Consider the following 27,914-nt stretch of genomic DNA (forward strand, 5'->3'; position numbering starts at 1 on the left):
TTTTAACTTATTGACTGCTTTACAATTCGTCCGTACAATGTCACGCTTCCAGTAATAGATTCGAGTGTAAAATTAAATAAAAAACAAATAAATACAGGTATCGCTTCTGTTCGATTTTCACGCATGGTTTATTAGCCGCGGGTGCAGCACATAAATATGCTCGCAATATCGCGTTGTTTTTCATCATATTGTTATTTTTTTTTGTTTGTTGATTTGATTCCATTTTTTCATCTTTTAATGCGTTTTTTTTTTGTTCATAATACCCGAGCTCTCTCTGTCTCCTCTTTCGTTGCACCAACAAAATTTTGTTTCATTTGTATCATTTAATATAGTATTACACATAGGATTTTGATTAAATACGTTTTTTTGTTTAAGATTTTGTTTGATTTGTTTGTTCTTTTTTTATACACAATACAATTTAAAAACGAAAAATAACAACACCACAACAAAGAGAGTAAGGTTTGTTAGAGATTGATATGACGTGCATTATTTCAGGAGCTATTATTAATTGTGATAATAGGGTTTTTTTTTAATTTTCGCTGAAAGATGGTTTAGCGCGTGTACTTAGTCAGTAGAGTAGAGGCAAAAGGGCACACATTATTGGATTGGTGAGTTGTGTGTGTATGTTTGGAAGGGGCGGCGAACAGTGGTTTACATGAGAGTGAGAATGTGAGAGCTTGTTATATGATTTTAATTTTGCCTTTCCTTTATCTGTATGCTAGTATGTGTAAGTGTGGCTTTAGTTTGTTACGTTGGGGTTTTCTTCTCTGTTTTCTGTTTTTTTATACTTATTTAATCAACTTTTTTCAGCTGCAAAAACGTTTACATACATAGCCGAGAGAACATTAGCAACGATTATGCGGCGAAAAACATCGATCGAAACGATTCTGTTTGGTGGGTAGAATTAAAGTATAAAAAAGCGAAAAATAAATCATGGAAATGTGAACGATACAACAAAGAAAACGGAAGACAAGCCGAAAATTAAAATCACAAAAAGTGAAACCAAACCAGCTAAGCGTATTTTCGTAGCGTTTCGAAAGAACAGCAAAGCAGAACGACATGAGAAAATGGAAACATACAAACATTAAGCCATGCCAACAATTGAACAACAATACAGCTAAAAAAAAACACACACACACACACTCAAAATGCAGCTCGAGATGCAAATGATGAAAGGGCAAACTGTCGAAATCAATTATGATTTTAAATAAAATGACACACGAATCCTCCCCCTTTAGGCGCGCGCGATGTAACGCGAAACACAATAAAGGAGCTCTGTGTGAGTGACGTGGACAATTATTGCAGTGCTGGCTTTATGGTTAAACGGAGGCAGGAAAAGCGTAGAACGGCATACCCCAACCAACCATAAAGTCATAAAATATTCAAAATGGCAAAAACAAAATTCTCGCACACTTTATGCACTTTGGTGTATTGTCAATGAGAGGAGGAGGATGGGTACTACCACTCTTTTCCCCTGATCAACCCGGAATCGAGTTCGATGCAACGAGTTCGGGTCGATTTACTGGTGCAGCGGGTTCTGTGAGTTTCACTCGAGCTACTTGCATCCATGGATTATACCGAGCTCGTCGAACTCGCGGACTCGACTCGAACTCGTTGGAGAATTTGAAACACGACCCGAGCCCGCTTCATGCCGCTTACGGATGGCTCCGACCCGGTAGGTTCAGGACGACCCGCCCATCACTTGTCTGTGAGTCTGCAGAGCCGACGACGATCGGTAATAAAGTGTGCGACAAAGGACACACGGTATGGTAATTGAAGAAATTAAATTAGCAAGGAAACGCCGACCCACTCACAACGTCGAATATCCTTCGCCCTTGGTTCGATCAACTGACTGAGTTCCGTTGAAAGCAAACAAGCAACAAAACGGTGCACCAGAGTAAACGGATGTTCGGTATAGCCTGATAGGGAGCGTTCGGGAACACACGATCAGGTGTAGCTGCTAAAGCGACCGGAACGAATCGGAATAACTGCTCATCCGACCCAGGACCCAGGAGAACAAGACAGACTGGACGCATGACACTGTGAAGACCTCCGGGACGTGACAGATCCGGGCGCATAGAACCGATAAGCAGTAAATCTTACACACATCCACATTCGCCATTCCATTCAACAGGACCAAACCAAACCTGAAGGACCAGGAAGACTGGTGCGCCTTCCAACGGCTGAGCGATAAAATCCAATCCTAATTACGACACACCGGCAACGCTCTCGTTCCGCTCTCCGATACCCGAGGCACATCAACGGTACCAAGACTTTCCATCCGGTTGATTGCACATTCATCTCATTAGAAAATGCTTCTCGGCACGCATACACGACACACAGGTCCCAGCAGAATGGCGTTGTGTGTTGCTTGCGACTCCGCCGAAAGGCTTATCGCACCATTCGCAGTCCTCACCAGATCCCAAGAAATCATGATTAATTTGCTCGGCACGGTGGCGCTGCTGCAAGTAATGCTGGTGTGAGATGGTGGGTGCTGTTGTTTTGGTTCCTGTTCCTGTTCACAATATACTCCCCGGTCATCACCAGCTGTGGGTTGACATTTGGGGGGTGGTCATAAATTACGGACGGACTAATCTCTTCCCTTGGCAACAAAAGCATCAAACGCACAAGCACGATGACAATGGGATGTGCGATGTCCTATCAAAGTTATTATCATAGACTTAGACGTACAGTTGAGGACTAAATTTGGTTTAAACCGTCCAGATCAAAGTCTGAAATTATGTTTTTCATTATTAAAAGTATTAAAAATTCTACTAGCTTCAAAAAAGAGCTAAATGTCAAATGAATTCACTAAAGAGTCTCGCAAGTTTAGAACGTTAAATCGTGTGCATCAGTTAGTCCGGAATAAATACGCACCCCCCAGAGCTGCCAATAAACAAAACAGCTTCCCATTCTCGTAAAGCATTCGAACGATAAAAACACGGAACGAGGACAATCCATTTGGAAAATACTGTGGCAGCTCCTTACCGTCGCATCGTATCCTACTCCACACCACAGCAGAGGAGCTGAGCACTCACCCGGAATTAAGCTTGCATCCTGGAGGCTGATTTTCCACTTAACGTAGCGATATAGCGATTGCGAGGAACCTCTTCGCACACACTCGAGGGTGAAGTTGTCGGGTTGCCAAGTGCAACCGGAACGTCCCATCGAATAGGAATATTGGCGACGACTGGTTCAACGACAGATACGTACGTCATAGGGTAGGTACAGCTAACAGTTACACCGGCAAATGATTTATCGGTTGGAACTGCGTACATCGTAAACATCAACATATATCATAGCTGATTGTAACAACAAAAAAACGACGACGAAAAAAATGATCAAACAACATATCAACTGACAGATTGATGTTTTTCACTCTAAAATAAAAATATTGAATGTTTTATTAAAGGTAACTTAATTATTCATTTCAGTTGATATTCTCAACCAATGACTAGTTATAGCAAATGCGAAAGAAGACAGTGCAAGAGTCCTGATATCATAATTGCACAGGATTAACGTCAAGTTAGTCATGTCTGTCATTCTGATTTCGGACTAGACTAGACTTATTGACACCATGTAACAAGATAGTCAGCTCAGATTTTATACCAGACCTTGCCTTGTGAAGAGTAGTGAAAGGAAAAATTGAATCGCAGTGGGGACTCAATTTTTAAATATCAATTTTAATACGGTCTCGAATGCCAGAATCCGAATCCGAAGAAACTCTTTCTTCCAAGTCCAATCTCACTAGGATTCTATTCGGATCCCACTTGAATCGAAATCGAATCCCAACCGAATCCGTATCGAATCCCAATAGAAATTCCCAATCGCAATCGAATCCTAATCGAATCTTAATCGAATCCCAATCGAAAACGAATCGAATCTAAATAGAATCCCAATCAAATCCCAATCGAACTCCAAAAGAAACTCAATCGAATCCCAATAGAATCCCAATCGAGTCCCAACCGGAATCGAATCTGATTCGGATCCCTATTTATGATCCAATCCAACTCGAATCTAGAGATAGGATCTCGGAATATTCCGAATCTCGAGTCTCACAACACTAGTGAAGACCGTTGCCGCTTTCGTCTTGGACACCAGACCCACCGCTTAAGCACCAAAAGACATCACAAATCAAGCGTTCTCTCCTCTCTCCTTAAGTTCCAATCCTGAAATTGTGATATCATCTGATAGGACTGCGTTGAATGCAATATATAGGTTCTTGTACTTTGATTATTCCAAAATATCTTTATCTATTCACAATTTGTTTAGTGTCCACAAGTTTCAGTACTTGTGTTGTCAAACTGGTTTATCAAACTGAATATTTAGATCAAACAACTTCATGTGGTAAGAAACTGAGAGCATCCTATCTAATCTAAGCTTTCGTTTCACCCACACAAAACACTATTGTTCATTCATGTTGTCGGTGGGTTAGGCAGCTGAATTAACCATTCAAAAATGGTCTCCAGATAAGGGATTAGAAACCTTCCATCATGAATGGATTCATAATCCTACGCTTCGCGGACCGTTGCGTACCCGCTCCAGCCCAACAAACCCGTTTTGCGACGAACCATCCACATCGCCTGCTCATAAGCTGCAGCTGATACCATCTCCAATGATAAAGGTCTAAATTGAGGAAAAATGATTTGAAACCTTAAAAGGCATCAAAGATACGTCGCCAATTGCTTGGTGGAAAAGAAAAGGCAAAAAAAAGGACTTGGCCTAATCCGTTTGCCAAGAGAACCACCACCCGTAACACACATTTTGATCTCGTTTGATAATCTCGTTTGAATCTCAAACAGCGTTCTTCTTGCACTCGCCTGGTCAAGCCTTCTTTAAAGCAACTCGTGTACTACTGACGTTGGCAGACTTTATACAATCTAGAGCCTTGAATGACGCATTCAATGGTGATATGAAAATTGATGAAGGTAAAAATGGAATCTCTACTGCATTTGAAAGGATTCAAAAAATGAATGTTAAATTACAAAAAATCCAAAACAAAAGCAATTCACAGAATAAAATGTTGTGGCGTCGTCTGTGTGCTATTTAATCAACACGCTTCCATTACATACACTCTAACTGAAATTGCGCTAAATGGCTGCACCTTTCATTCGAGCTGGCTAATAAATTGCTCAATCTACCGTGTGTGAAGGCAACGACACAGGCAGCGTTGATGGACTGAGCTTTCATCCTTAATTCTTATTCGCTCGAGAAAAAACACACACACAAGTGTGGCAGAGCTTTGCAAAAACATAAAAAAATCCTTTAATTCATTGCTAAAGCCTTTTCCTCTGCCCAATTTTCACCCTTGCTCGCTGGTCCCAAATTGATGGAGCATTTACTTCCACCAACCAATGTCCTTTTGATTCCTCTCTCCAGTTCGAGGCCTTTCATTCACAAACCCATTCCTCACTCGAGGTAAAACTCGAAGGGGGTTTTCCTCACGCAGAGAAAGGAAAACAGGGTATTCCGGTTCGCTCTACCCATCACCATCAACCACCGTGGCTTGCTCACTAATCAATGCCCCCCCGCCGCTGTTGGAGCCGCGGTGACGCAAACAGGATCCTGGAGAAGAAATCCAACTTCACAAACGTCAACATCAGCAACACGAAACCGGCACGAGCAAACAAACGCTCAGTCCTCTCGGGCTCTCACCGGTGCAAAGTAAAATTTTCATTTCCATCGAAACTGGGGGTTGTGTTCGAATGACATCGCCAGGGAAGAGGGAAGCTGTAGAGGGCCGGAGGGGATTACCGTTCCTTCCCGTGCACAAGGTTGACATTTTGTGCTGGGTGTGTATAGGTGTCCGTATCGGGCAGTATTTGTTGCCATCAATCTGGCAACCCCCCCACCCGACGCCCCCATCTGGATAGGGCGGAAAACTTCGAAACGAAAGGTCGCACGACGCTTTTTCCATCGGTGTGGTAAATGTATGGGTTTCGCTCCCCCTTTAGTAAGTATATGTTTTACTGGGTGCGTGTGTATGTGTGTAAGGAAACGCTTCCACAAAGTGCAAGGATAGCGTGAAGGCAACGGAAAATCAATACTGGAAAACATCAATCAATGTGTCAGGAACGGTGGAGCGAAAATCGAAAGAGTCGATTCAAAAGCAGGCTGCTGCTGCTGGGTCGGTTGGTTGGTATGCTGGGGAGTGTTGAATAATTTTCTCGCCACTTGACTTTTCCTTCAGATTGGTTTTTAATAGTTCTTCCCCTATTTCTTCACTTTGACATTTATAATTCAATTATTTCTAGTTTGGACTGTTCTGGGGTTTGTTTTTTTGCTTAGCCGGTCTGTAATATTAATTGATCGAAAGGTTTCTCCACGTGCAACAAAGCAACTTGCATCGGTGCGTTTCGAATTTTGCATTTAAATGCTTCACAGGGAGGGAGGGTGGAATCCTCGTGCATAACCATTTCATGCATTTATGCTTTTAATATTAGTTCCATTGCACTTCCCGTCGCGGTAAAAGGCGATACATCATCATCGATCAATCTTAGTTTCCTGCTATTAATGTGAAAATATTCTAATGAAAAATCAATTGAAAGTTGCATTTGCATTGTTGATTAGCTCCACTAACATCACTTAGCGAAATTTTTCCAAAGATAGTGGAATATTGCAACAGCTTGTGGAACTTTGCAACCATATAATGGAATCTTGCATACAGTTACAGAAGCTTTGTAGTATTGAAAACAGTATCGGAATGGCACCTGTTACGTAGGAAAATTTGACGAGTGAAGCAATACCTACTTCTTGTAGTTGCATGTATTTTACCAGATACACGAACTAGTAACGGTATCGGTATCAGTACCTGTAGCTGGACATCACATGTGGTTATTTTGTCTTGTCTTGCCCCTCTTTCAAGGCGGTTAATTTAGGCCGGGTTTCGAATCATATAATGGAACTTTTCAATCACTCGGTGAAATGTTTCAACCGCTTAACCGGGAATATTACAACCCCATTGTGGAAAGGGGCAATCCGGTGGCCGAGGCGACAGCGGAGCCGGTCTTCACACGACAGGGCCGGAGTTCAAATCCCATCCAGACCGCTTCCTCGTACTGACTACTTTACTATGGGTAAAATTAAGTCACAGAAAGCCAACAATGGCAAGCTGAGACCTCCCGAGGTTGTAGTGCCAAGGAAGAAGATGAAGATTGTGGAAAGTTACACTCATGCCATGGAACCTTGCCATTTGCAGTTAGGGGAAATTTGCAACTCGGCTGTGGAAATTTGCAACTAGCCGTGAGTTAAGCAAGTAGTTATTAAAGTAACATTTCCGTAAAAGCGACTCAAATGTGCAATGTTGTGATTGAAGTTGAAAATTTCCACAAAAAGTTCCATTCCCTGTATTGCGAACTTAAACTATTAGAACGATTAAACTAGTAGAAATTAAATATAACGTCAGCTTTAATATACAGCAAATTCTAGAATGTTTATTTATTCTCAAACTTCCTAACCAATGTGGCCAAGTTTAAGTTTTACTCAAACAAAAAAATAAGCTGCAGACACATCGTTTCCTCTTGCTTTCCGAAGTATCACGCGAACGACCTAACATTCCATTCCCTGTTACGATGTTACTATCGATTGAATCAATATTTCAGACAGTAACACGTTGCTCAATGACCACAACAACCGTCCACCGGGTGTGTCCTTGTGCCATTGTGGCCACTTTACACAGCATAGAACGATTGGACTATGTGTGTGTGTGTTTGTGTGTAGCGGGAGCCTTGACAGCGCACCTTAGAATAGCTGGGCTGTCAGCAATGCGTTTTTCTTGGCTGGATGGATAAAATCTCGGAAAAGGGTGAGAGAAAGCACGTCCATGCTGCATCCTTGCTGGAGAAACGGCAACCTCGAGATAACATTCCCACACACACACACACACACACACACACACAGAAAGGGAAGAAAGTGATACTAAAATATTCAATTTATTCGTTCAAATCCGGCCAGAAATGAATATTATGCAGCAGCGTGCACCACGGAAAAGCACGGGACAAAGAAGATCCAGATCGGTACGACGATGAAAAAAGGCAAAAGCCGAACCGACCGAACAAAACTATAGCCCCGGTGTGGAAAAGCATGGAAACAATAGTGATTGGATCAATACAAATCGGTGGACGGGCCCGGCCAGTGCAGATGGTAGCAGTGGCAAAGCACGATGAAATATGTAAAATATTTACAGCGGGGAATAGATAGCATCAGGGGCTAGTACATCGGAATTGCATTTGAATGCTATCACTTTAACGAATCTATTACCATTTTACCATTCCCCCTTATGATGGTAAAAATCAAATACTACCCTTCATCCATTTTCCCTCATAATGCTATTTTATTTTACTTATTAGTAAAAAAAAAGGAAATAATGCTCCGATTGCTTCGAGCTTATTGAGTTCGGTTGAATTGATTTTCTTTTTAGTATTAAATCTCTGTCTTGTTATCGAGATACACACGAAAAAAAGGCCTGCAAAGATGTCTTTTAACAGAGAGAAAAAGGTTCGACACATTCCGCGTATTCGAACGTCTCTACTATCGACGAGGGTGAAAAGCTCCCAAAGAAAAAGAAAGGGGAAGGAAAATCAAACGAACGAACCAAACTAATTCCACGCCCGATCCATGCCACTCTCAATTTAAATTGAAGAAGGTATGGTTTATCGACCACCGTTCGCGTGTATATTGAAAGCAAACACAGCATCCGTAATTTGCTTCCCGGTGTGACTTGTAGGCCTTTGACTTCGATTAACCGAACTCTCTCTTTCTCTCTCTGTATCTCTCCCTCTGTCAGCTTCAATAGCGTCCACCAATACCAATCGTTGGTCGTCTGCCGTTTGGTCCCGGTTTGGTACAGTACAGCAGAACCCAATTAAAATGGATGTCCATCCAAACCTATCATCCCTCCGGTGATGTCCTTCTCTCTCTCGCTCTCTCTCTCTCTCGATGTCTCTCTAAACCTGCATCCTGCTAATTCCACCATCGCAAACCGTTGCGAACGCTTGCGACAGCATTCACAGTTTTGACTTTCACTGTAGAATTTTGGTCCAGGACATGCGACCATAACCTAAAACCAAGCACAAAACAAAAAAAGCAGAACACGGACACGATCCATCTTGATTGGAATGGAGACCAGCAATAAACCCTTACAGCTCGTACCGTAACTCTGCTGGTATGGTAGAAGTCGCCGTACAACACTGGCTCGCCCAATAGAGTCGTCCTCCACTGGACACAATGGATTATAGAGCACCAAAAACTGTCGACACACGACGCGACGCACCCGGACACCTTGCGACCGTTCAATTTAAAATCTTCAACGGACGCAACTGCAACTGACAGTGACCGCGCATTCGAGAGGAATCTATGGCGAAAGTCAAGTTCTTTGGACCAATTCTATTTCCAAAAGCATTGTTTCGAACGTTTGTTCTAGTGTTCCTGGTTCGTCGATCCACTACTAGCAACAGCCAGCTTGTACTCTATCGCAACTGAGCGTAGAACAATAACCGGCACACTTCGAGGTATTGTTATGCTGGTTGGTGCGATGGGTTCAAACGACACATCTACGCACTGTAAAGCAAATGAGCGAGCAAAACACCAACTCCTTCATCAACTTGTTTTTTTGGCGTTCCAGGAACATATGATAAATCATGTCAATCCTACACAGGATACTGGAACAGAGCTCAATTGGGAAACATTGGAAGGAAACGTGTTTTTGCTGATGCTCCAAGTGATCCCAGTCCCATATCTTTTTTGGTAGTTCTGATAGAACTTATTTTTTTTAAAAGGTTATTTAAGGGTTTAATTCCTCATTTTTGACGACTACAAGGATCAACATGAAACGGATGTAGATTTCCACGAGCCACCCTTTTTACATATGCAGCTGCAACCGGTTGAGTTTGCATAGCTTCAACAATAGCAAAACGAGGATAATTGCTCGACGGTGGGATAAAGTTTTTCATTGTCGATCATACGTTTGAATCATGAAAGAATAAACGCTTTCCTTAGAAACCTCATTATGAGCTTTTTCTGGACATGCAATGAGTCCTTACGCCGAACAGCTACTACGCAACAGGGTTAGTGAAACTCTGTGACTAGTTGTATGTTTTGGGAGAGGTTAAGGTCTAACGCCTCCAATGTTTTTCGCCCAAAACAATTTTTTACAGGGTTTTCTGAGAACTGTTGACGCTTTCCCAAGGTTTCTTGACGGTGTCCTAAATATTTGTCCCAGGATTGATTGACGCATTGGCATATATTTTAAAGATGATCCAGATGTTTTTATTACCGGATTTTCAGTTTTAAATTTTTTTATTATTCAACAAGAACGGCCTGCCGTAATGCTGATTTTTTCTAAATTTTATAAAATGGAATGAAATACTTGCTTTGTTTGCAGGTAGGATTTTCCTACTTGGTAATAAACACATAAATAGTTTAAAAATATGGGAGATTAATAAAAATATGTATATTGACTGACTAGAACGTCATTATTGTACATATTATCATTTGTTTTATTTTTTGTAGAAGAAAACAGATGTTTCGAAACTTATTAACAAGATTTCAAAAATATTTAAGAAACCGTAAAAAACATGGCACGATCACAAGAAATTATTAAATAAAAGGTTGAAATACCCTGTAAATGAAAAATCTTATATTTGCTCTATATTTTACAACGTCATACCGAAAACCCAGTTTGCTTTTCATAGCTCCAGGTTTATATATCTAGTGGTGGGAGCCGAAATGAAATTATGTCCTCTGAGCCACTCAAACTAAACGACATTGCGTTACAAAGTATTTCGATACTAAAATCTCATCCACGCACACACAAAAACACTCCCGAATCGACCCTGAAACATTTCCATAAATTATGAAACCGGGGCTAAAACCAACATCAGCGGCACCTCACGCTTTACCGAACCATGATTATGCGACAAATTATACGTTCGTCACAAACACCGTTCGCCACCCCTAGCCTCGTGCCGTTTGGTTCATTGATTTTCCATCCCCCATTCGAGGCTTAATTTGATAAGAAGGCCAACCGCAAAGCAAAAAAAAATGGAATCCTTTCCGTCGCTATTTAAACGTTGCTTGTACAGTATAAACCCTACCTTGCGTTCGATGTACAACCGCTAGCGATTGACCATCAACGAGCTTAGCCTTTGTTTTACCTTTAAATATCCTCTCACTGTACTCCTCTTGATATACGCAAAGCTTATTTCCGTACTTTAATTTGTATTTTAATGAGCACTATGTTTGGGCTACTATCGTGTAACGCTTCCAGCAGGAAGACTTTTGCTTTAAACTACACCGGTCAATACCAAAATGGTTGAACAAAACATTATAATACCAGTAATGATAGCGTTCTCAGCGCAAAGAGAAAGGTGGGTTAAGTGGCGCGCCAAGCGAACATGAGCATTTATTTGTCCCCTGAGGAGCAGAGCACAGGAACTGAAAAACATTTCAATCAAGCTTCCAATAAGACACACCCACGCACACAAGACCAAATACATGGGCGGAATGAAATGGGAGCAACGGAACGGCACTGTATCCTTTATCTCACCCGGCAGATGCCCTTCAGTGAGCCATTCCAACAACAACAAAAAAAAACCATCTAGAATTGTACCCTGCGGGAAAGCAAATGGCCAGCACACGGAAACCCGAAACACCCGGAATGGAAATGAATAAAATAAAATCAAATTAAATCCACCGATGGAGGCGCCTGGTGGCGGATAAGAAAAAAAAACGCGCGCGGCTGGTTCTATTTTTCCACTTCGCCGCGACCCCGATTCTGGAGCATCTGGTGGAGGTCCGGAACCGGTGGACCGGTGAAGTTGACATTAATGTCGCTTATTCGTTAGCATTCGCATGGTAGATCAGATCGCGTAGAAGGGCGTGGAGGCGGCCGGCTTCGTGTGGTGGTGTGAATAAAATAAACGACCCTAGCCAAATAATAATCCTTTTCGTGTTTTCGTGCACAATGCGCCAGGTATGGATACGCTACGCTCCGTATTGTCACCTATCTGAAAAGTGTTGATGATGTACATACATCACGAAGCGAGGAATCGTAAGAATAAATTTGGAAAATTGATGAAAAATTGAGCAAGAAAAATAATATCTAAATAAACTTTATTTAATTTGCTGACATCACAAGAGCAATTAATATTAAAAAAATACACCAATTGTTGGATCGTTGGAAATAATTTTTAATCATATGGGATTTAAACAAAATACCGAACTACTTTTGGGGTTTCAACAAAACCGTTTAAAAGCAACGAAACAAGCACTACAACATGGGTGGTACTGTTGCGTGTGTGTGTATCGTGTCTTCGTGTCAGCGTAACATAAACATAATATAAATACACTCTTGAGCCAATTTAATAAAAACGCGTCCATCGACGTCCACGTTCGACGAACACCCTGCCGGTACCACCACCACCACCATCATCATCATCATCAACACACGTGTATCCCGTGATTTTAATTACATTCGCTGGAATAAATTATTATCCTATTTTCCATTTTCCGTTCGCCTGTCCGGCGTGTAGAGGATTTTACCGGGATTTTTTTTCTTTTCCTTAATTGTATATTACCGACCAATCCCATTGTATTCTGATCTCATTTTACGAACGTTAAATTTTAATTGCATTTGGACGTTTTTTTTAAATGTATCACTCAAAAGGTTCATTGATGTGTTCAAATGTAGACCAATAGAATGTATTGTTGCTTTATAAAGTATAAAGTTTCAACAAGATTCATATCGACCGATCGGAGAACCGATTTCAACTCAATTTTTGATGGAGACAACATTCGAAATCAATATCAGAACAATCAATACAATTATTAATCTAGACAAAAAACAGTTACAATTTCCGCGCTAAATCATTTTTCTTTTACAAACAACCAGCTTACAGTGTCTGGCGGTTATGGCTCTTCCATACGCCTAGAGCATGTAAAATTTATCATTTCGAATCAAGGACAGACCGTAACACTGCACCAAAACAAAAACCGTCCTCATTTCCATCACACCCCGATAGCACATAATTCAAATGCACACCATCGTCCGACAGACACAAAATGCACATAACGTTGGAGTTACGGTCGCGAAGGATTTGCCTGACGTGTGTCCAACAAAAGGGGAGACAACAGAACAACAGAACCGCGGTGTGCTCATTTCGTGGCTTCTGCGGCTATATTCGGGCTTGACGGCTACAGGACCTTACTTCCGATTTTCCCATAAGCTCATCATTATAACTTATGGGAGTAGGTTTACGGTGAAGAAGCGAGTTACAATCACCTTTCACGATGTCCTAGCAATTCTGGTATTAATGACAACTTCCCATACGAATGTGTCTGTCGCTCGCGAGATCAGTCACACACACGCCTTACTGATCTTGATATATTCAATATGATAAGTCCTACTGGGAGGAATTAGATTGGAAATCCGCGACGATGGTACAGCAGGTGATAGTGGGAAATTTAAGTACAATTATTAACTATAAAGTTTGGTGACACAAACACCAAAAACAGGACATCACACACAAACCAGAAGAGAAAATGGATGGTAAATTGGAGTATAAAACACGACCACCTTCTCTTGCATTATCGTACATCAATGTCCAACACATCCTGCAACGCATCACCCCGTGCTGACATAGCGCGACACCGTGTACTTATCTATGCATATATTTGTGGGTATGTAGCTCGTTATCTGTGTCCGCACATTACTGCTCCCTCTTCCAACCGTCATCACCGTCTTCGAACAACACCGAATGCAACCGAAAAAACCGAATAAAAAGAATGCACCACGATGATGCATAATAAATTAGTACTGAAGCTATCCATCGTCAAACGATTGGTGCTGGCGGATCGCAAATGAGCTACTTCCGGCGAGGTAGAAATCCGATCGTTAAAAACAAACGCAAACGAACACAATTGCAAAATGTCACACTTCCAATACCACACATACGCACGCAACACGGGAGCGAAGGCACCGGATGGTGTGTCCGGAATTTCAGAACGTATGATACAGGAAGATGACAATGGAACAAAAACGGTGTCCATGTTGTGTGGTAGTGTAAAATGAATGTGCCAAAAAAGGAGTTGAGGTTGCGCATCAGTACGTGGCAGATACTTCCGGTGCTGCTGCGAGTGATGATTGATCGATACGATGACTGAGCGCGATTGATAACAGCTCATTTTAAATATTATCTTATTGGGATATAAATATTTAAGAGAAAAGTGAAAGAGTTGGCAATATAGCAAATGTCTATAATAAAATATTTTTTAGTCCATAACACACACAATTTATGGACTCTTGGAAACTTGTTATAAAATAAAACAATTTACGATTAAACATGGATGTACCGATCTTAAGATAATACAGGGTGTGCAAGCTAAATTTTTGCTAACAGTTTTGTTTACTTTTTACAACCCGTAGTTGACTTAACATATCCAAACAAGCGATAGTTCATTTGGAAGCTAACAACGCGTGTTAACAGTGAGTAAAATGTCGAGTTTATCAAACAAATGGAATTCGCCAAATGACTGATGACTCGTGCCGGACAACCGAATCGGGACACCATGACGTTCCTTGAACACCGTAAAGTCAAATCGCAGTGAGAGAGATATCTGCAACGAGGGTTTTAAGAAAGAAGGACGTCCATTAGATTGCGTTTGACTGACGCATTCCTATTGAATTTTCCGTACAAAGTCCTGAGCGTTTTAAGAGATTCCAATAGAACATCCAGCAACAACAAACTGGAATTAGTCATTAAAATAATATCCGTCTTAGTGACCAGGAAGGTGAGCAGAGATTATTCGAAGTTTTGGAGCCAGATCGATGCCGTTACCGATGCAGAGGGTGGCTATTTCCTACCTGCTACTCTTCATGTAAGAAAAGTGTTTGAAATGATTTATTTATCTTAAATTGGTTTTTGTTCCCCCCGTGAACTATCACATTCGGCTTGAAGACCCTGTTTGTGTATTTTGCAAAGGATTAGTGATGGGAAAGTTAAAAAAATAATGGAACTAGATACTTTTGGAAAAGGAACGAAACGGAACTGGCAGGTTCTGGCTCTCAAATGGAGGGCTCTGCGCGACCTTGTGAAAGGTTCTTTCCTTTCTACAGGATCTATCCTTTCATCAAGTTCTTTCCATTTGCCTAGTTCTTTCCAAATCCTCTTCAGCACGTCTCCCGTGTTTAGAACCCAGACCATCCAGCTACGGGTAAAATGAAGTCAAAGTCCTTTCGAGGTTGTAGTGACAAAGAGGAGGAAGTTCGTTCCTTTTGCTAGTACGATTCGGTTTTTTTTCTTTTTCATGGAAATGAATAATTAGAAAACGCTATAAAAAACTGATATTGCACAGGGATGCGCTCTGAAGCGTAACAGGATGAATATATCAAACCTAATTTCATGAACCTGTGCAAATATTCGAACCTACTTCCGACCGTTCTTTTCCAGGAACGAACCTACCAAGTTTAATTTGGAAAGCACACCATTACAAAATACACACAATTAATTTATTAATTAGCCCATCTTTTCGCTTTCAGGTCACGTTTCATGTTAAAAAAAAACTATTTGATATTTCAGACAGTAGCTAGGAACGAAATTTAACATTTTTATTTTTATTTTACAATAAACATTGTTATGTTATTTTAACAAAAAATCATTAAACATCACAAATATAATCACTAGTCAAAAACAAATAAAGCGAATGTCAGGTAAGCGTCATAACTCTTCTCTCTCTCTCTCTCTCTCTCTCTCTATTTACCACTATTCATTGCCAAATGAAGCAAATATAGTGGATTACGTGCGTGTACCACACGGTTGCGTGCCGATATTTATCACTCACGGCACACGAATCGAACAGCAAATTGAACAAACAAACAAAAAACCATTCACAACAAAACCGTATTGCAAACACTCGAGGTGAAGTGTTTTCCTCTGGTTCCATTTCCCGAACAGTGGTTGGTTCGCTTTTCCATGTCACATTTCACACGATACATTTCTAAAGCTTGTCACATTTAAATTCCTTTTTTACATTTTATCTACAATTTCAATAGCGACAATGTTTTTGTAAACTTTTTTTTCGATTCTATCTTCCAAATGGTTTAATAGCCATTTGATAACAATCGACAATGATAGGGGGAAAATGTTTGCCGTTTTTGCTTTGTTTAAGCTCAATGAAACGGTTTTCATTCGTTTTTCCACACCGAAAAAAGAAATATAGATAACATCGATGATCAACCGTATTGGTGTGCTGATAGATCGCTGATTAGAGAAAAACGTTTCAATTAAAACAGCAAATCGTTTGCTTAATTGGTCACAATAAATAATGTGAATTGAACTGATGACAACGGGTTAGTGCTGCTGCCTGTTTGTGCATTGTTTCATTTCCCGAAACAGTAGTCAATTTAACGATTTCTTTGCATTTCTTTTGCTAGTTGGGTTATAATTTACTCTCAAAAGAAGAGATAATTTACTCTTCTTTAATCCGTGACTCGTTGTGGAAAATGTGTGGACCAGTCTCTATAAGTTTTTCCCGATCCTGGTATACGCTGATTGCAAAGACATCATTAGTTTGTAGCTCTCCTATGTAGAAGAAGCTTACCAAAGGATCGAGAAAGTGGCATTAAGCGAGGAGAAACCCAACATGATTGGTGGCACCACCAGTGGGCCTACTAATAGACGCTGATATATACAGGGATGATGTACAGATAGATGACCGCACCTTCGAAGTCGTCCAAAACCTTCACCGAACTAGGGACAAAAGTCAGCACCGACAACACCATGAGAAGAGCGCCAAACGGCCCAGTTCGTAAGGACGTCCACATGGACAAAAGAAGTGTAGTAGACACACACTGAGATGGAGTAATGGACGTTGATGCGTTCACCAGAATGTCATGACGACGGCACTTGCCGACCGCACGTGAGCAGTATGGAAGACTTCTGAGGAGTTCATTTTTGGTTTGGAGATCTAGAAATGATTCACATTTAATACCACACTTCACATCTACTCAACAAATCGTAAGCATTATTCATCACCTGCATTAATAAAGCAAGTGAAACTCCCGTAAATGTTATACAAATTTGCATTTTCCCTAGCAGTCTTCGCTATCTACTTTTCGGACAAACAAACAGTACAGCCATTACTCCATGGCAATCGTTTCACACGGGTGCATCACTTACATTATTCAACGGTAATGCTATCCCTTACTGTCGAACCAACCGAGTTCTGGACCGGAGCGCACACCAATCGATCGATTCCAAATGCGATTGCAACGAAAACGCGACCTTCGGAGCGCTATTTTATTGAAATCCGATGACAGCCTCACCGGCCACCTTCCCAAACCCGATTGAGCAGCAGGCGTGAAAATGTGCTACTACAGTCGCTACTATCCAGGCGAACGAGGAGGATGCTTGATGCAGGGAAAGGTTATTACAGCCGCCTCGAGTTGACGTAATTTAACCAAACCAAATCCCAAAGGAAGGTTTCGCATCGTGTGTTTCATGAAATACGCCAATCCTGCGGCCAATCAGGATCATGATGACAGTAAACTGGGGGCAATGGGAGAGCGTACGGGGCAACAATTTTGCATTTCGTTTGAGGTGTGTGCGTCTGTGTTAAGTAAGCAGGAACATGCAAGGCCGGCACCACCTACCTACCTGCCACCTGCGCACGGATTTTCCCAACCTGCCATCAACAATCATTTAGGGAAACACCGTTGCAACACCATTAAATGACCGTTCCCTATCCGTACCCGAATTCGAGCGCGGGTTTGGGAAGAGGACAATCGCGGATAAATTCAATCCCAACCATCACCGAAATCGGTTGGCAGCAGCACGAGGCAGCAAGAGAGCTGGGCCGCTTAATGGTGCTGATGACTATTCGAAACGAATTTTAATCAGTTTGCATTCCACGCATTCTATCCAAACAATGCAAAAAACGAATGCAATCGAGGTGATTGTGAAGCGCCGAGGACGGGCGGGAAAATGCAATATAAGCCAATGCCCACCACCACTCTCTTTTCCTTTTCATTTACAAAATTACACACACACACACACACACAGCCGGACGAGAGTGTGGAGTGGAAAAAGGGAAACTTTTAAAATGAAAATTGTTTATCGTGCGCAGTGGTGCAGATTTTGTGGGTATTTTTGTTTATCTTGTTTGCGCGTGTTTTTTTATTTGTCCTTCGTTTGTTTTTCGTTATAGTTTTTATTTTTCCATTACGTAGAGATTTTTCTTATGATAATCATGATATAGGATTTAACCTTAAATCGATTTTCGATAAAGTTTTTTTTAACCAAATATTTACCAAATAGTGCTAACTAGTGGGACGGTCCGGTGGCTGAAAGGATAACGGCGACGGTCTTCACATGGCAAGACCTGGGATCAAAACCCATCCAGACCGCCTCCCCGTACGTAGGGCTGACTACTATACTACGGGTAAAATTAAGTCTCAAAAAGCCAGAAATGGCAGGCCGAAACCTCACAAGGTTGTAGTGCCAAGGAGGAAGAAGGATATTTTATAATGATATGAAATTGGGCGCTATACGGTGGCTCATAAGATGCGAATGAGGTCTCATAGACCCAAAGACTGTATAAATAAATGAAAAAATACGATGGCTGAAGCGGCACTGGTCTTCACACGGTAGGGCCGAGCGTCGAATCCCATCTGGACGCTTATTTTATTTGTAGTTAATTATTAGTAGGAAAGTTTGGTAGTTACATAGTACCAGAGTATGTTTAAATCAATATATAACAAAAGGATTTATTTTTTTCAAAACTACTTTCCGATACCGTGGCTTTTATAATAGCAAAAAATGTCACCTTCGCTTCCAATAATTCGCAAAGAAAAACTAATTAAACTGAATCCAATTGCACGCTAATTAAAATTGTAGCCAATGAAGTGGCAGGCGTAGCATCCACCAAAATGGGATCAACATAATGGCGACTCATGATCGAAAATCATTCGCAGCTTTCACGTTTCCAATCGTTCATTAGTGCATCCTCTTCGCCGGCACTATTGAGAAGGAATTGGTGTGTTTATTTTGTTTTTTAAACGTAACAAAATAATCAGAAATTTTATGGAAGGCTATTTTTTCATAACTATTTATATACATATAATCGAAATTCCAGCAGAGCAAAGAAACAGAACAATGCATATGCACCGTGGAGAGCGACTAAATCAGGTCTTTAACAACACAGACATTAAGGCTCGGACTCGATTCGTGTAACTCACCCCATCAATAGAACGCATCAAACAAACAGTTAAAATTGAATTTGTTTTGTAGACCATATTCATTTTAATGTTTGCTTTTTTTTTGGTGCCATGGAAAATTAATTTTCATCAATTTGAGCAAAAACACTCCCGCTCCTTAAGCTTATTATGCTGCACACATACACCCCCATGTGACACACATGGGTTCCAATCAATCGATGGCCAGTAAGGGAGGACCCCACCTCCCAACCATCACGTCACGCTCGCTCTACCTTACCGCTTAATACATTTTTATAATCTATCAGCACTCCGACTTTCCGACATTAATTGCATTTTTGTGACGAAACGCAATTTGCCTCAACGCCAGCAAGCATTCTCACCTGACAGGCGGATTATTCCTGTCGGGGTACACGCACACACACACTTCAGTGTAAAATGAAACCAAAAAATTGCAAAAAGTCTACTAATGAATGAGTGGCAAATAAAAATAGAATGAAAAATATGTTCAGCAAAAAAAACGGCGGTAAGCACACTTCCATAGCTGGAAGCTTCGACATGCAGGCATTACAAGTTTCTATTATTTTAATTAATAAACTATAAACCCATCGCATTGACATTTTAATAGGAAGCAGTTGGTGTGTGTGCGTGATAGTATGTAGAGATAAGTAGTAGGTAGTGTGTTATAGGGTATATAACTCAATTCGTGGCGTGTACACGGTGTTACAACAGCCAAAAGGAGCATTCACTGTAAGCATATCCATCATTACAGCGTTATCAAATAATTTGAATCAGCTACGAGCTGTTCCATAGTCACGGAACAACAGTTGAAGCTTCCGTATTACGAGTTTTAGGAGGTCGTGCAATCAAACCGTCAATCTTATCCGTCAAATTCCATACAAACTTGTTTGTACGACAAATCGTATACGACCGAGCAACCGACCGAACTGACGATCGTTTATAATCTCTTTACAACGATCTTCTCAATGCTGGAGGAAGATGAAACACCTGGTGACATAGCATTGTGAAACTCTAATCTAATGGGTTGGAACCATTCGTCTAAACAGTGTAAAAAGTCTTCGAAAAAGTCGTCCATATGACACTCACTCATCATTCAGAATAGACTACAGCTGCTCAGACTTGTAACATCTGATCGTTGCACCACAATTATGGTCCTTGCTACTTGCCGAAGGATGCCCTCACCCCGAAAAAGGAATCACTATAAAAGTTTTATGATCGTTGCCATCCGACGTTAAAAATGTCCGATTTTAAAGTCAAATTTTTGCGTAAAGTGTTGCTTTAAAAGTTGTCGAACTATCTCTCCGTCAACCGCCCGCCACGAATGAATTTAAAAACCCAATCTAATCCGTAGAAAACCAAAACGAAACAGAGGAAGATAATATAAATAACCAACAGATGCACACTTGTTAGTACCATAATACGAGCCATGATGAATGTTAATGTAATGAAATGGAAAGTGGAATGTTTAGGTGGAAGAATGATTCAAACAGCTGTAATATTTGACGATACAACCGCACACACACACATAATATCAAACGCACATCCAAATACATCGCATAGCCATTGCCAATCAATGAATGAACGAAAAGCAGCACCAACAAAGAGAGAGAGTGTGTGAGAGGCTGAATTATAATAGAGACGGAAACTAGACGGGCGAGGAGGATAGAAAGGTTCCAGACAGACAGACAGGACGCGCACCGGGAAGCAGAGTATGGTGCTACGTCCAGTGATGCCTTTCCAGGTACACAGATGGCGGCAAAGGATCACAGTGTGTTTGTGTGTGTGTGTGTGTGTGTTTTATTGCAGATTTTCCGACTTACCGGTATGTTGTGATTGCGATTGCGTTATGTTCACGGCGGTCGGTGTCGTCGAAATGTCCATCGGTATGGTCTGCGTGACCCCACTGAGGTCTTCCGTTTTCTAGGGAACGCAACAAAAAGGAAAGAAGGATGCGTTAATGCGTGTTACGTCTCTTTTTGGGGTTGCGATGCGATCAAGCACATGATGTAGCGCGATTCTGATTCTGCTGGTCAAATAGTTTGCCATCTTGACTACTTATGCCGCGCTGCAGCGTAAATAGCAAATAACGCTCGCTAACGACCTGGCCAGACTGTAATCAGACGTAGCTACGTGCCGTCACCACCCTGGGCCAACCCCGTCGCTATTACGTACGATAATGCTCGGCATGTGGTGTCCCGTCTCATCGACGCTTTCCTGCGACGATTCGTGCTGCTGCTGGTCTACGTCGGAGCTGGGGCTTTCCTTGATGATGCGGATATTGTTACCGGCGGCGGCAGCTGCTGCAGCAGCGGCAACAGCGGCTGCAGCGCCTATCGCTAACGCGCCATGCCCCGCCGTCGCCGTACCGTACGATATGTTGTCAACCTGCTGCTGGATGTGTAGATGCGGCACCAGGTTCAGTGTGCTCGGGTCCGCACTCGCACCGTGCTGTTCTTCCGTCTGCTGCTGCTGCTGCTGTTGCTGGGCAGCGGCTGCCGCTGCTGCTGCGGCTGCTACGGCAGCGGCCTGCTGCTGAGCCGCGACAACAGCCGCCTGTTGTTGCTGCTGGTGCTGGAGCCGATCGGTCGATATGGAACCGGACCCAGTGGACGTCTTTCGTAACCGCTTTCTTCGCGCTGCAGGCGACATGTTGGTCGTGGGGGAAGGTGATCGTCTCAGCTGCTGGGTTTGCTGATGTAGCTGTTGCTGCTGCTGCTGCTGGTGTTGGTACTGCTGCTGCTGTTGCGTTTGTTGCTGATGATGTTGTGCCTGCTGTTGTTGCTGCTGCTGTTGTTGCTGCTGCTGTTGTTGCTGCTGCTGCTGCTGTTGTTGCTGCTGCTGCTGCTGTTGCGCTTGCTGCTGAGATTCGGCACTGCCCCATATCGCATCGCCCGTCGCACCGGGTATAACGTTCGCCGCCTGTATCAGCTCGGACGGATCGAGTTTGCTCAGATCCGCCTTACACACGGCGGACGCGTCCGGCATCTCTGCCAGACCTTTGATTTTGAGCATTTCGGCCGTCTTGAGCACCTGGGGTAGCTGTTCGGTCGACACGTTCACCTCCCCATAGTACATGAAGTCTACCATCGTCTTAAGGTCGTTGTACTGCACGTCCTTTAATATCACGATCGGATGTTGGCAGGGATTGGCGGTGAATAGGGACTGAAGAGGCAGAAAGAAAGAAAAAAATACGAAAGAAAGTGTAAGTTATTAAAGATATATGAGGTTACCAAAGGATTAATGCTCTTCCTAAAAAAATATGAAGCAAAATGGTGAAAAAGATTTATCACTAAAAATGTGCAATGGGAACGATGAATCTTTTTGTTTTCCACTTCCGTTCCCAGATGTCAATATCTTCATCACCCGAATGAACAGCAATTCTACGCAACGACGTTACCCCCTGTTTGTCCTTTCGTTCCGTTTCACGCAACACTACCCCCTAGCCAGCCACGGTAGAATAACCCCTTTTAATCTGTGCACCCTTCATAGACCGTTAGAATTTCATGCATTTCGAACCCTGAAATAAACAGATCCTGCTCTCCCTCGGCAACCCTAAGCGGCTGTGTGATTGTCAGTTGATAAAAATTGTACGAATTATTGCACATCCTGGAATACCTTCGGAAACTCTTTGCAACAGACCACTGCCACGGTCTACTCCAGGTGGTGAGGTTGTTGATTAAATAACACGCTGCTTGCAACGCGTGTCGAAAGATGGCACACGGGATAAGGAAATTGAAGGGAACACACAACCCTTAGGAACAAACACCCTTGTCGCTTTTCTTCTTACTTCATTTAGTTGATTTGGGGTGGGAAACAGTGTGCAGCATATTTGGGTGTCGTGAAGGGGCTAGAATTTTTCCCCGCAGGAAACATTTCATATGCCAGTAAAGTTGAAACATAGTTGCAGACAAAATCACACATCCTACTGACATACTGGAGCAGAGAAATGGACAAGATCACAACAAAAATCAATAGTCTGCTGCGTTCTAATGCGTGGGAGGGGGAGAATTCGTTTTACATTTAAATTTAAAGTAATCCTACGAAACAACACAATGTTCAGCAACACTATTTATTATCCCTCGTTTACCCGTCAAACATGCTCATGCGCTCGGAGAGCTAGATTAATTAGCCAAAAGGCTTCCAGCGTTCGTTGTCATATGCTACCCTCACACGCCATTTCTATCTTTGGACAGACAAAGCATGCACATTATCCTGCGCTCCTCGGAGGTTTGTCATTAATACATGTCACGGTTGAAGACAACCACAACGCACGGCGTAACCGGGCAGGCACCGGCATAACCGAAGACGTACCCCAAAAAGGGTAATTGACGCAATTAACCAAAATCAGACAGCCTCCTGGCACGGGGTGCAAGAAAGTTAAATGCCACCAAAGTTGCATGTGTAGCATATTTTCGCATTTATTTCCTCTACCAGCAAGGGTCTGTTGCGTTACGACGTTGAATGTTATAAGAACGATATTTTGATACAAACTTTTTGCATGAAAATGATTTTGTGTTCACAGCCCCTGAATGGCTGCAAATATTTTTATACAGGCCATTCTGGATAGTGTACATCTTCAGTTTGATATTGTAATGGACAACTGTAAAGTCGTACTGTTGATCATGCAAAGTGTACATAAAACGCTCAACTACCCTTAAAATAGTCGACATTAGGGGCGCTTGGGCGAAAGAAAACAAAAATCTTACCTGAAAGTAGGAACTGCACGCCGACAGGACAACCTTGTGTGCCTGCAGCTGCCGTCCCTCGGCGGCCAGCGTAACGTCGACCAGGCTCTCATTGTGCAGCAGCGTCGAGAAGACCGAGATGAAGTTCGGCTGATGGTTGTTCCACCGTAGACAGTACTGCTGCACGGACATCATTCACGAGCCGTTCTGTTGGAAGGCGAAGAAGCAGAGTTTCTACGCTGGCTGACGTCCGGTCGGCACTGCCTGCAGGGTGGTAGTGCTCCAACCGTACCACGATACGTCGTACCGCGGTGTGTTTGTGTGTGTATGGCAAAACTGAATTGTTTATATACGGTTGCGTTTAGCAAATCTGAAATGGGAAGAAAAAAAAAACAAAATTTTAAATAGATAATAACATTTTTATACAGAAATACGTTAAACGGTGCTGATACCTAACGCACAGCCACACTTAAAAATAATTTTAAAATTTCTGATTGCATAATTGCAGGCGTTGATTGCATAAACTTATGTACCCGGTTCGATAAATATGTTGACACATAATTTAAAATGGTTTGCATATTTTATATTGCTATACTACATACCCTAGCCAAATCATACAGTGATAGGCGTGAAAGCAGTGATTAACAATATTTATAATCCATCAGGCGCTTAACAAGACTGCCATCAATCATGCTCCCAACTACGGGCACAGCAATGTGGGAAAATGTCATCCCCCTTCAAATTAATGCGCACTTTTAATTAGTGCAACTCTTTACCACAAAAGAACAAACCTGCCTGCCATTGACATTAACACACTGGAGAGACAGCTACCAGCGCCGCGTCAAAGTATACGCCATGACAACATCATCCACGCAAGAAATCGCAAAGATGACGACATCGGTTACCATTTCTACCGGACGGACGGGATGGTATTTATGTAGCTTTGCTGTTTCCAACCGCCGTGCCGAAAACACGTACACCCATACCAAAACAAAAAATAAGCGATAAATAATATATCATCATCAGCTGCTGCTGCTGCTGTTCGAAAGAGCGACAACTCACGCCAGGCAACTCGCAGCAGCCGCAGCAGTATGCTTCTCAAGAGGACGATGAGTGAGAGAACAGCTTGGCACGCAAAGAAGAGAACGAGTGAGCAATTCTTGGTACAGCAAACGGAAAAGAAAAACACGTTGGAACCCAAACCACTTACTCATAGCACATCCACAGCAATGGGGAGGCTTTTTTGCATGAGAAAAGTGGTCGTAGAACAGAACTAGAAAAAGGCAAACCGAAAACGCACCACACCTTTATGTACCCATCGGGTAGCGAACTGAAGGCCATATGGTACGGCGAGAGGTCACGGCATTTTGAAAGTCAAGGTAAATGCGGCGTTTTCGGTTGGTGGAAAAACGAAATGAAGGAGCCACAATTTTCCCATCGCCAAACGGGGCATAAACACTCCGACACATGATGTCATAGGGGTAAGTTTAGTAGTGGAACTGTTTCTTTTTTTTTTTGCTGTTCCTATTGCTTACCGCTTAACGTCATTGCGATTGCCAACAGAGCTTACACGGGGTCTCGTTTGCAAAGGTCTGACGTAAGGGTGACAGAAGCTCAACCAAGGGGGCCAAAGAGAAGAGCGGGAAAACGGTTCGATTTGAACGAAAGATAAACTCAAAACGTGTCGCACTCGGGGTTAGAGATTGCTATCAATAAATCGTCTGGATGGGATAATCAATAATCCTCAAATTTGAACACACACACACACATATATGCAGCGGAAAAAAGGGACGCGGGAAAAAAGGTGAACGACTTTTGTGAGTAACAGTTCGTAACAGGGGACAGGGAGCGATGTCACGGGTGTTTACACGATCGATCGAGAATTAAGATAAATGTTTTTTGTTTGTTTTGCGGTTGGATTAATTAACTACGTCACCAAGATTACAAATTTTATACTGAAGCATGAATAAGCTTTTCCGAGGGGTGCGATTTTTTGTACTATAATCCTAATTCTTTTTATTTAATCGTTTCCCAAGATAAGGAAACGAACCAAACAAACCTAATCTTTTCATGTTACACCTCTAAGTTAATTGCTGCAATCATTTAAAAACAAACTAAATTGCAGTTCGAATAATATTATGCATTATCGCCACTTATCTATTTCTTTTTGGTTTTGATTTTTTCCGTTTGTTATCATTTCTATCTGCTGTTTAATATTTTTCGTCTTCTTATTTATTCACTTTTTAAACAATATGGCGTCATAACATCACACTCAAAATATAAATAAATGAAAATTTATTCACTTCTTATATTTTATCACTTATTTATTTGTTATTTGTTTCTACAGATTTAATTTACAATCTTTATTTTTAAGACAGGAGGGTTTGTTGTCATTGTTTATTTGTGTTATTGCAAATATCATACTAACTATATAATGTAACGAATTAATTTTTGGAAATGAAGTAAAAATTATTGTTTTACGGTTCATTTTAAAGCGGCTCATATTTTCTTCGTTTTTTCTTTTTGATATTTCGTTTCTGTATGTATGCATTTTATTTTCGTAGAACTTTATTTCGACAAAGTGGCGTTTGCTAATGCATAGGTTCTCTAAACTGATTTTTCATCACACTCTAGTGTTTTTATTCTTTTTCTTTCTTGGCCTCACGACGCCTTAAGGTCATGCCTGCCATTCTGGTTTACTAGACTTATTGATATCACATAGTTGGATAGTCAATCCTCGCTATCGGGGAAGGGTGCAGATAGGATTTGAACCCCGGTCCTGCCGTGTGAAGACTGGCGCCGCTGTCGCATCTACCACCGGCCCGATTCCAGCGTTTTTATTAAGTTGAATGTAATAAAATATTTTCATTTCCATTTGTTTGACACTAAATCTCCAAGAGGTGTTGAGTTATAATGGCATTTTTCCTTGACTTGATATATCCGTAGCTGGATTTGAAATCCTCAAATGAATGTTGATCGGAGTTGGGACCGTTCCATAGATACAGCGAGGTCGATATCTCCAATGAGTGCACTAAACTATACTAAAACTTGACTTAAACCCGGCAAAAATTTCAATAACCCAAAAGAATTAAAACTGTCAGGATCTCTTACAAATTGCCCAGATCCAGTGTCACTATTTCTGTACTTCACAATACATCCCTTAAGACAATCATTAAGTTTTTACATACATAGGAGCTATAAATTTAACTCGGATAAATAACTTAAAGATTGAAATACGATTAACTAAAGCATACAGTGTTAGAAATTCGATTGCTAGTGTGACGACCCAAACTAGTATTACGGATTTGATTGTTCGGTAAACGTTCTCATGACATGACTAATCTACCGACTGTCTTGTTCACTGGGCAATACTCCGAACCTCGTGCAGCTTTTAAAGCTTCTTGTTAGAGTGACTGTGCCAATATCTTTGCACATAAGCTGGAATAAAAAAGCATTGCAATACTTTTCTATTCAGATGGAACGATTTTTGTCAGCTCTTAACAGAGTGAAAGGGTCCAGATGGGTGTATGTGAATCTTTTTTTTCTTCACTTAACGACCTGCTAGGTAATGTGTGTCATCTAATCGCTAACTAGAATTATTAATACCACGCAGTAGGAAATTCAGTCCTAATTACGAGGGGTACGGTCCGGATGAGATTTGAACCCTGGTAATGCCGTGTGTATTCACATTTACAAACATACAATAAAATATCTTTGCTAATAGTGATAAACGAATTCGGATAGCCCTCTCCATATCTCATTATTCAAATTGAGAGTTGATTTAAACTTTGACCACCAAAATCCGTTCCCGCGCGCACATTAAAGAAAACAATCCACAGATTCGCCCGAGTCTGATAATCATCGTCAATTTCAACGGGTGACTAACATCAGCAAAAACAGTCACGATCGCGATGCCGTTCACTGACGATGCTTCTATTACGTTTCTATTACCGGAGCGGACGCTTGCCAGCCGGATGGAAAAGGTAAGGGAGAGCTGTTGA

At 41.7% G+C, this 27,914-nt stretch overlaps 1 protein-coding gene across 3 annotated transcripts in view; it reads right to left on the bottom strand.

Moving 5' to 3' along the window:
- LOC118509614 (putative mediator of RNA polymerase II transcription subunit 26) overlaps positions 1-27,914 on the bottom strand; it is a 52,895-nt gene that overhangs the window by 12,272 nt on the left and 12,709 nt on the right. For all 3 annotated transcript variants that reach the window (XM_036050440.1, XM_036050438.1, XM_036050439.1), the window contains exons 3-5: positions 23,935-24,283; positions 21,401-22,390; positions 21,049-21,148 (exon numbers count right to left, since the gene is read on the bottom strand). In XM_036050440.1, coding sequence (XP_035906333.1) covers positions 21,049-21,148; positions 21,401-22,390; positions 23,935-24,108 — 1,264 coding nt within the window. In that variant the 5' untranslated portion in view covers positions 24,109-24,283. The remainder of the gene's footprint in view (positions 1-21,048; positions 21,149-21,400; positions 22,391-23,934; positions 24,284-27,914) is intronic.

Source organism: Anopheles stephensi, chromosome 3, assembly GCF_013141755.1.
Source record: "Anopheles stephensi strain Indian chromosome 3, UCI_ANSTEP_V1.0, whole genome shotgun sequence".
In the NCBI taxonomy this organism is placed as follows: Eukaryota; Metazoa; Arthropoda; class Insecta; order Diptera; family Culicidae; genus Anopheles; species Anopheles stephensi.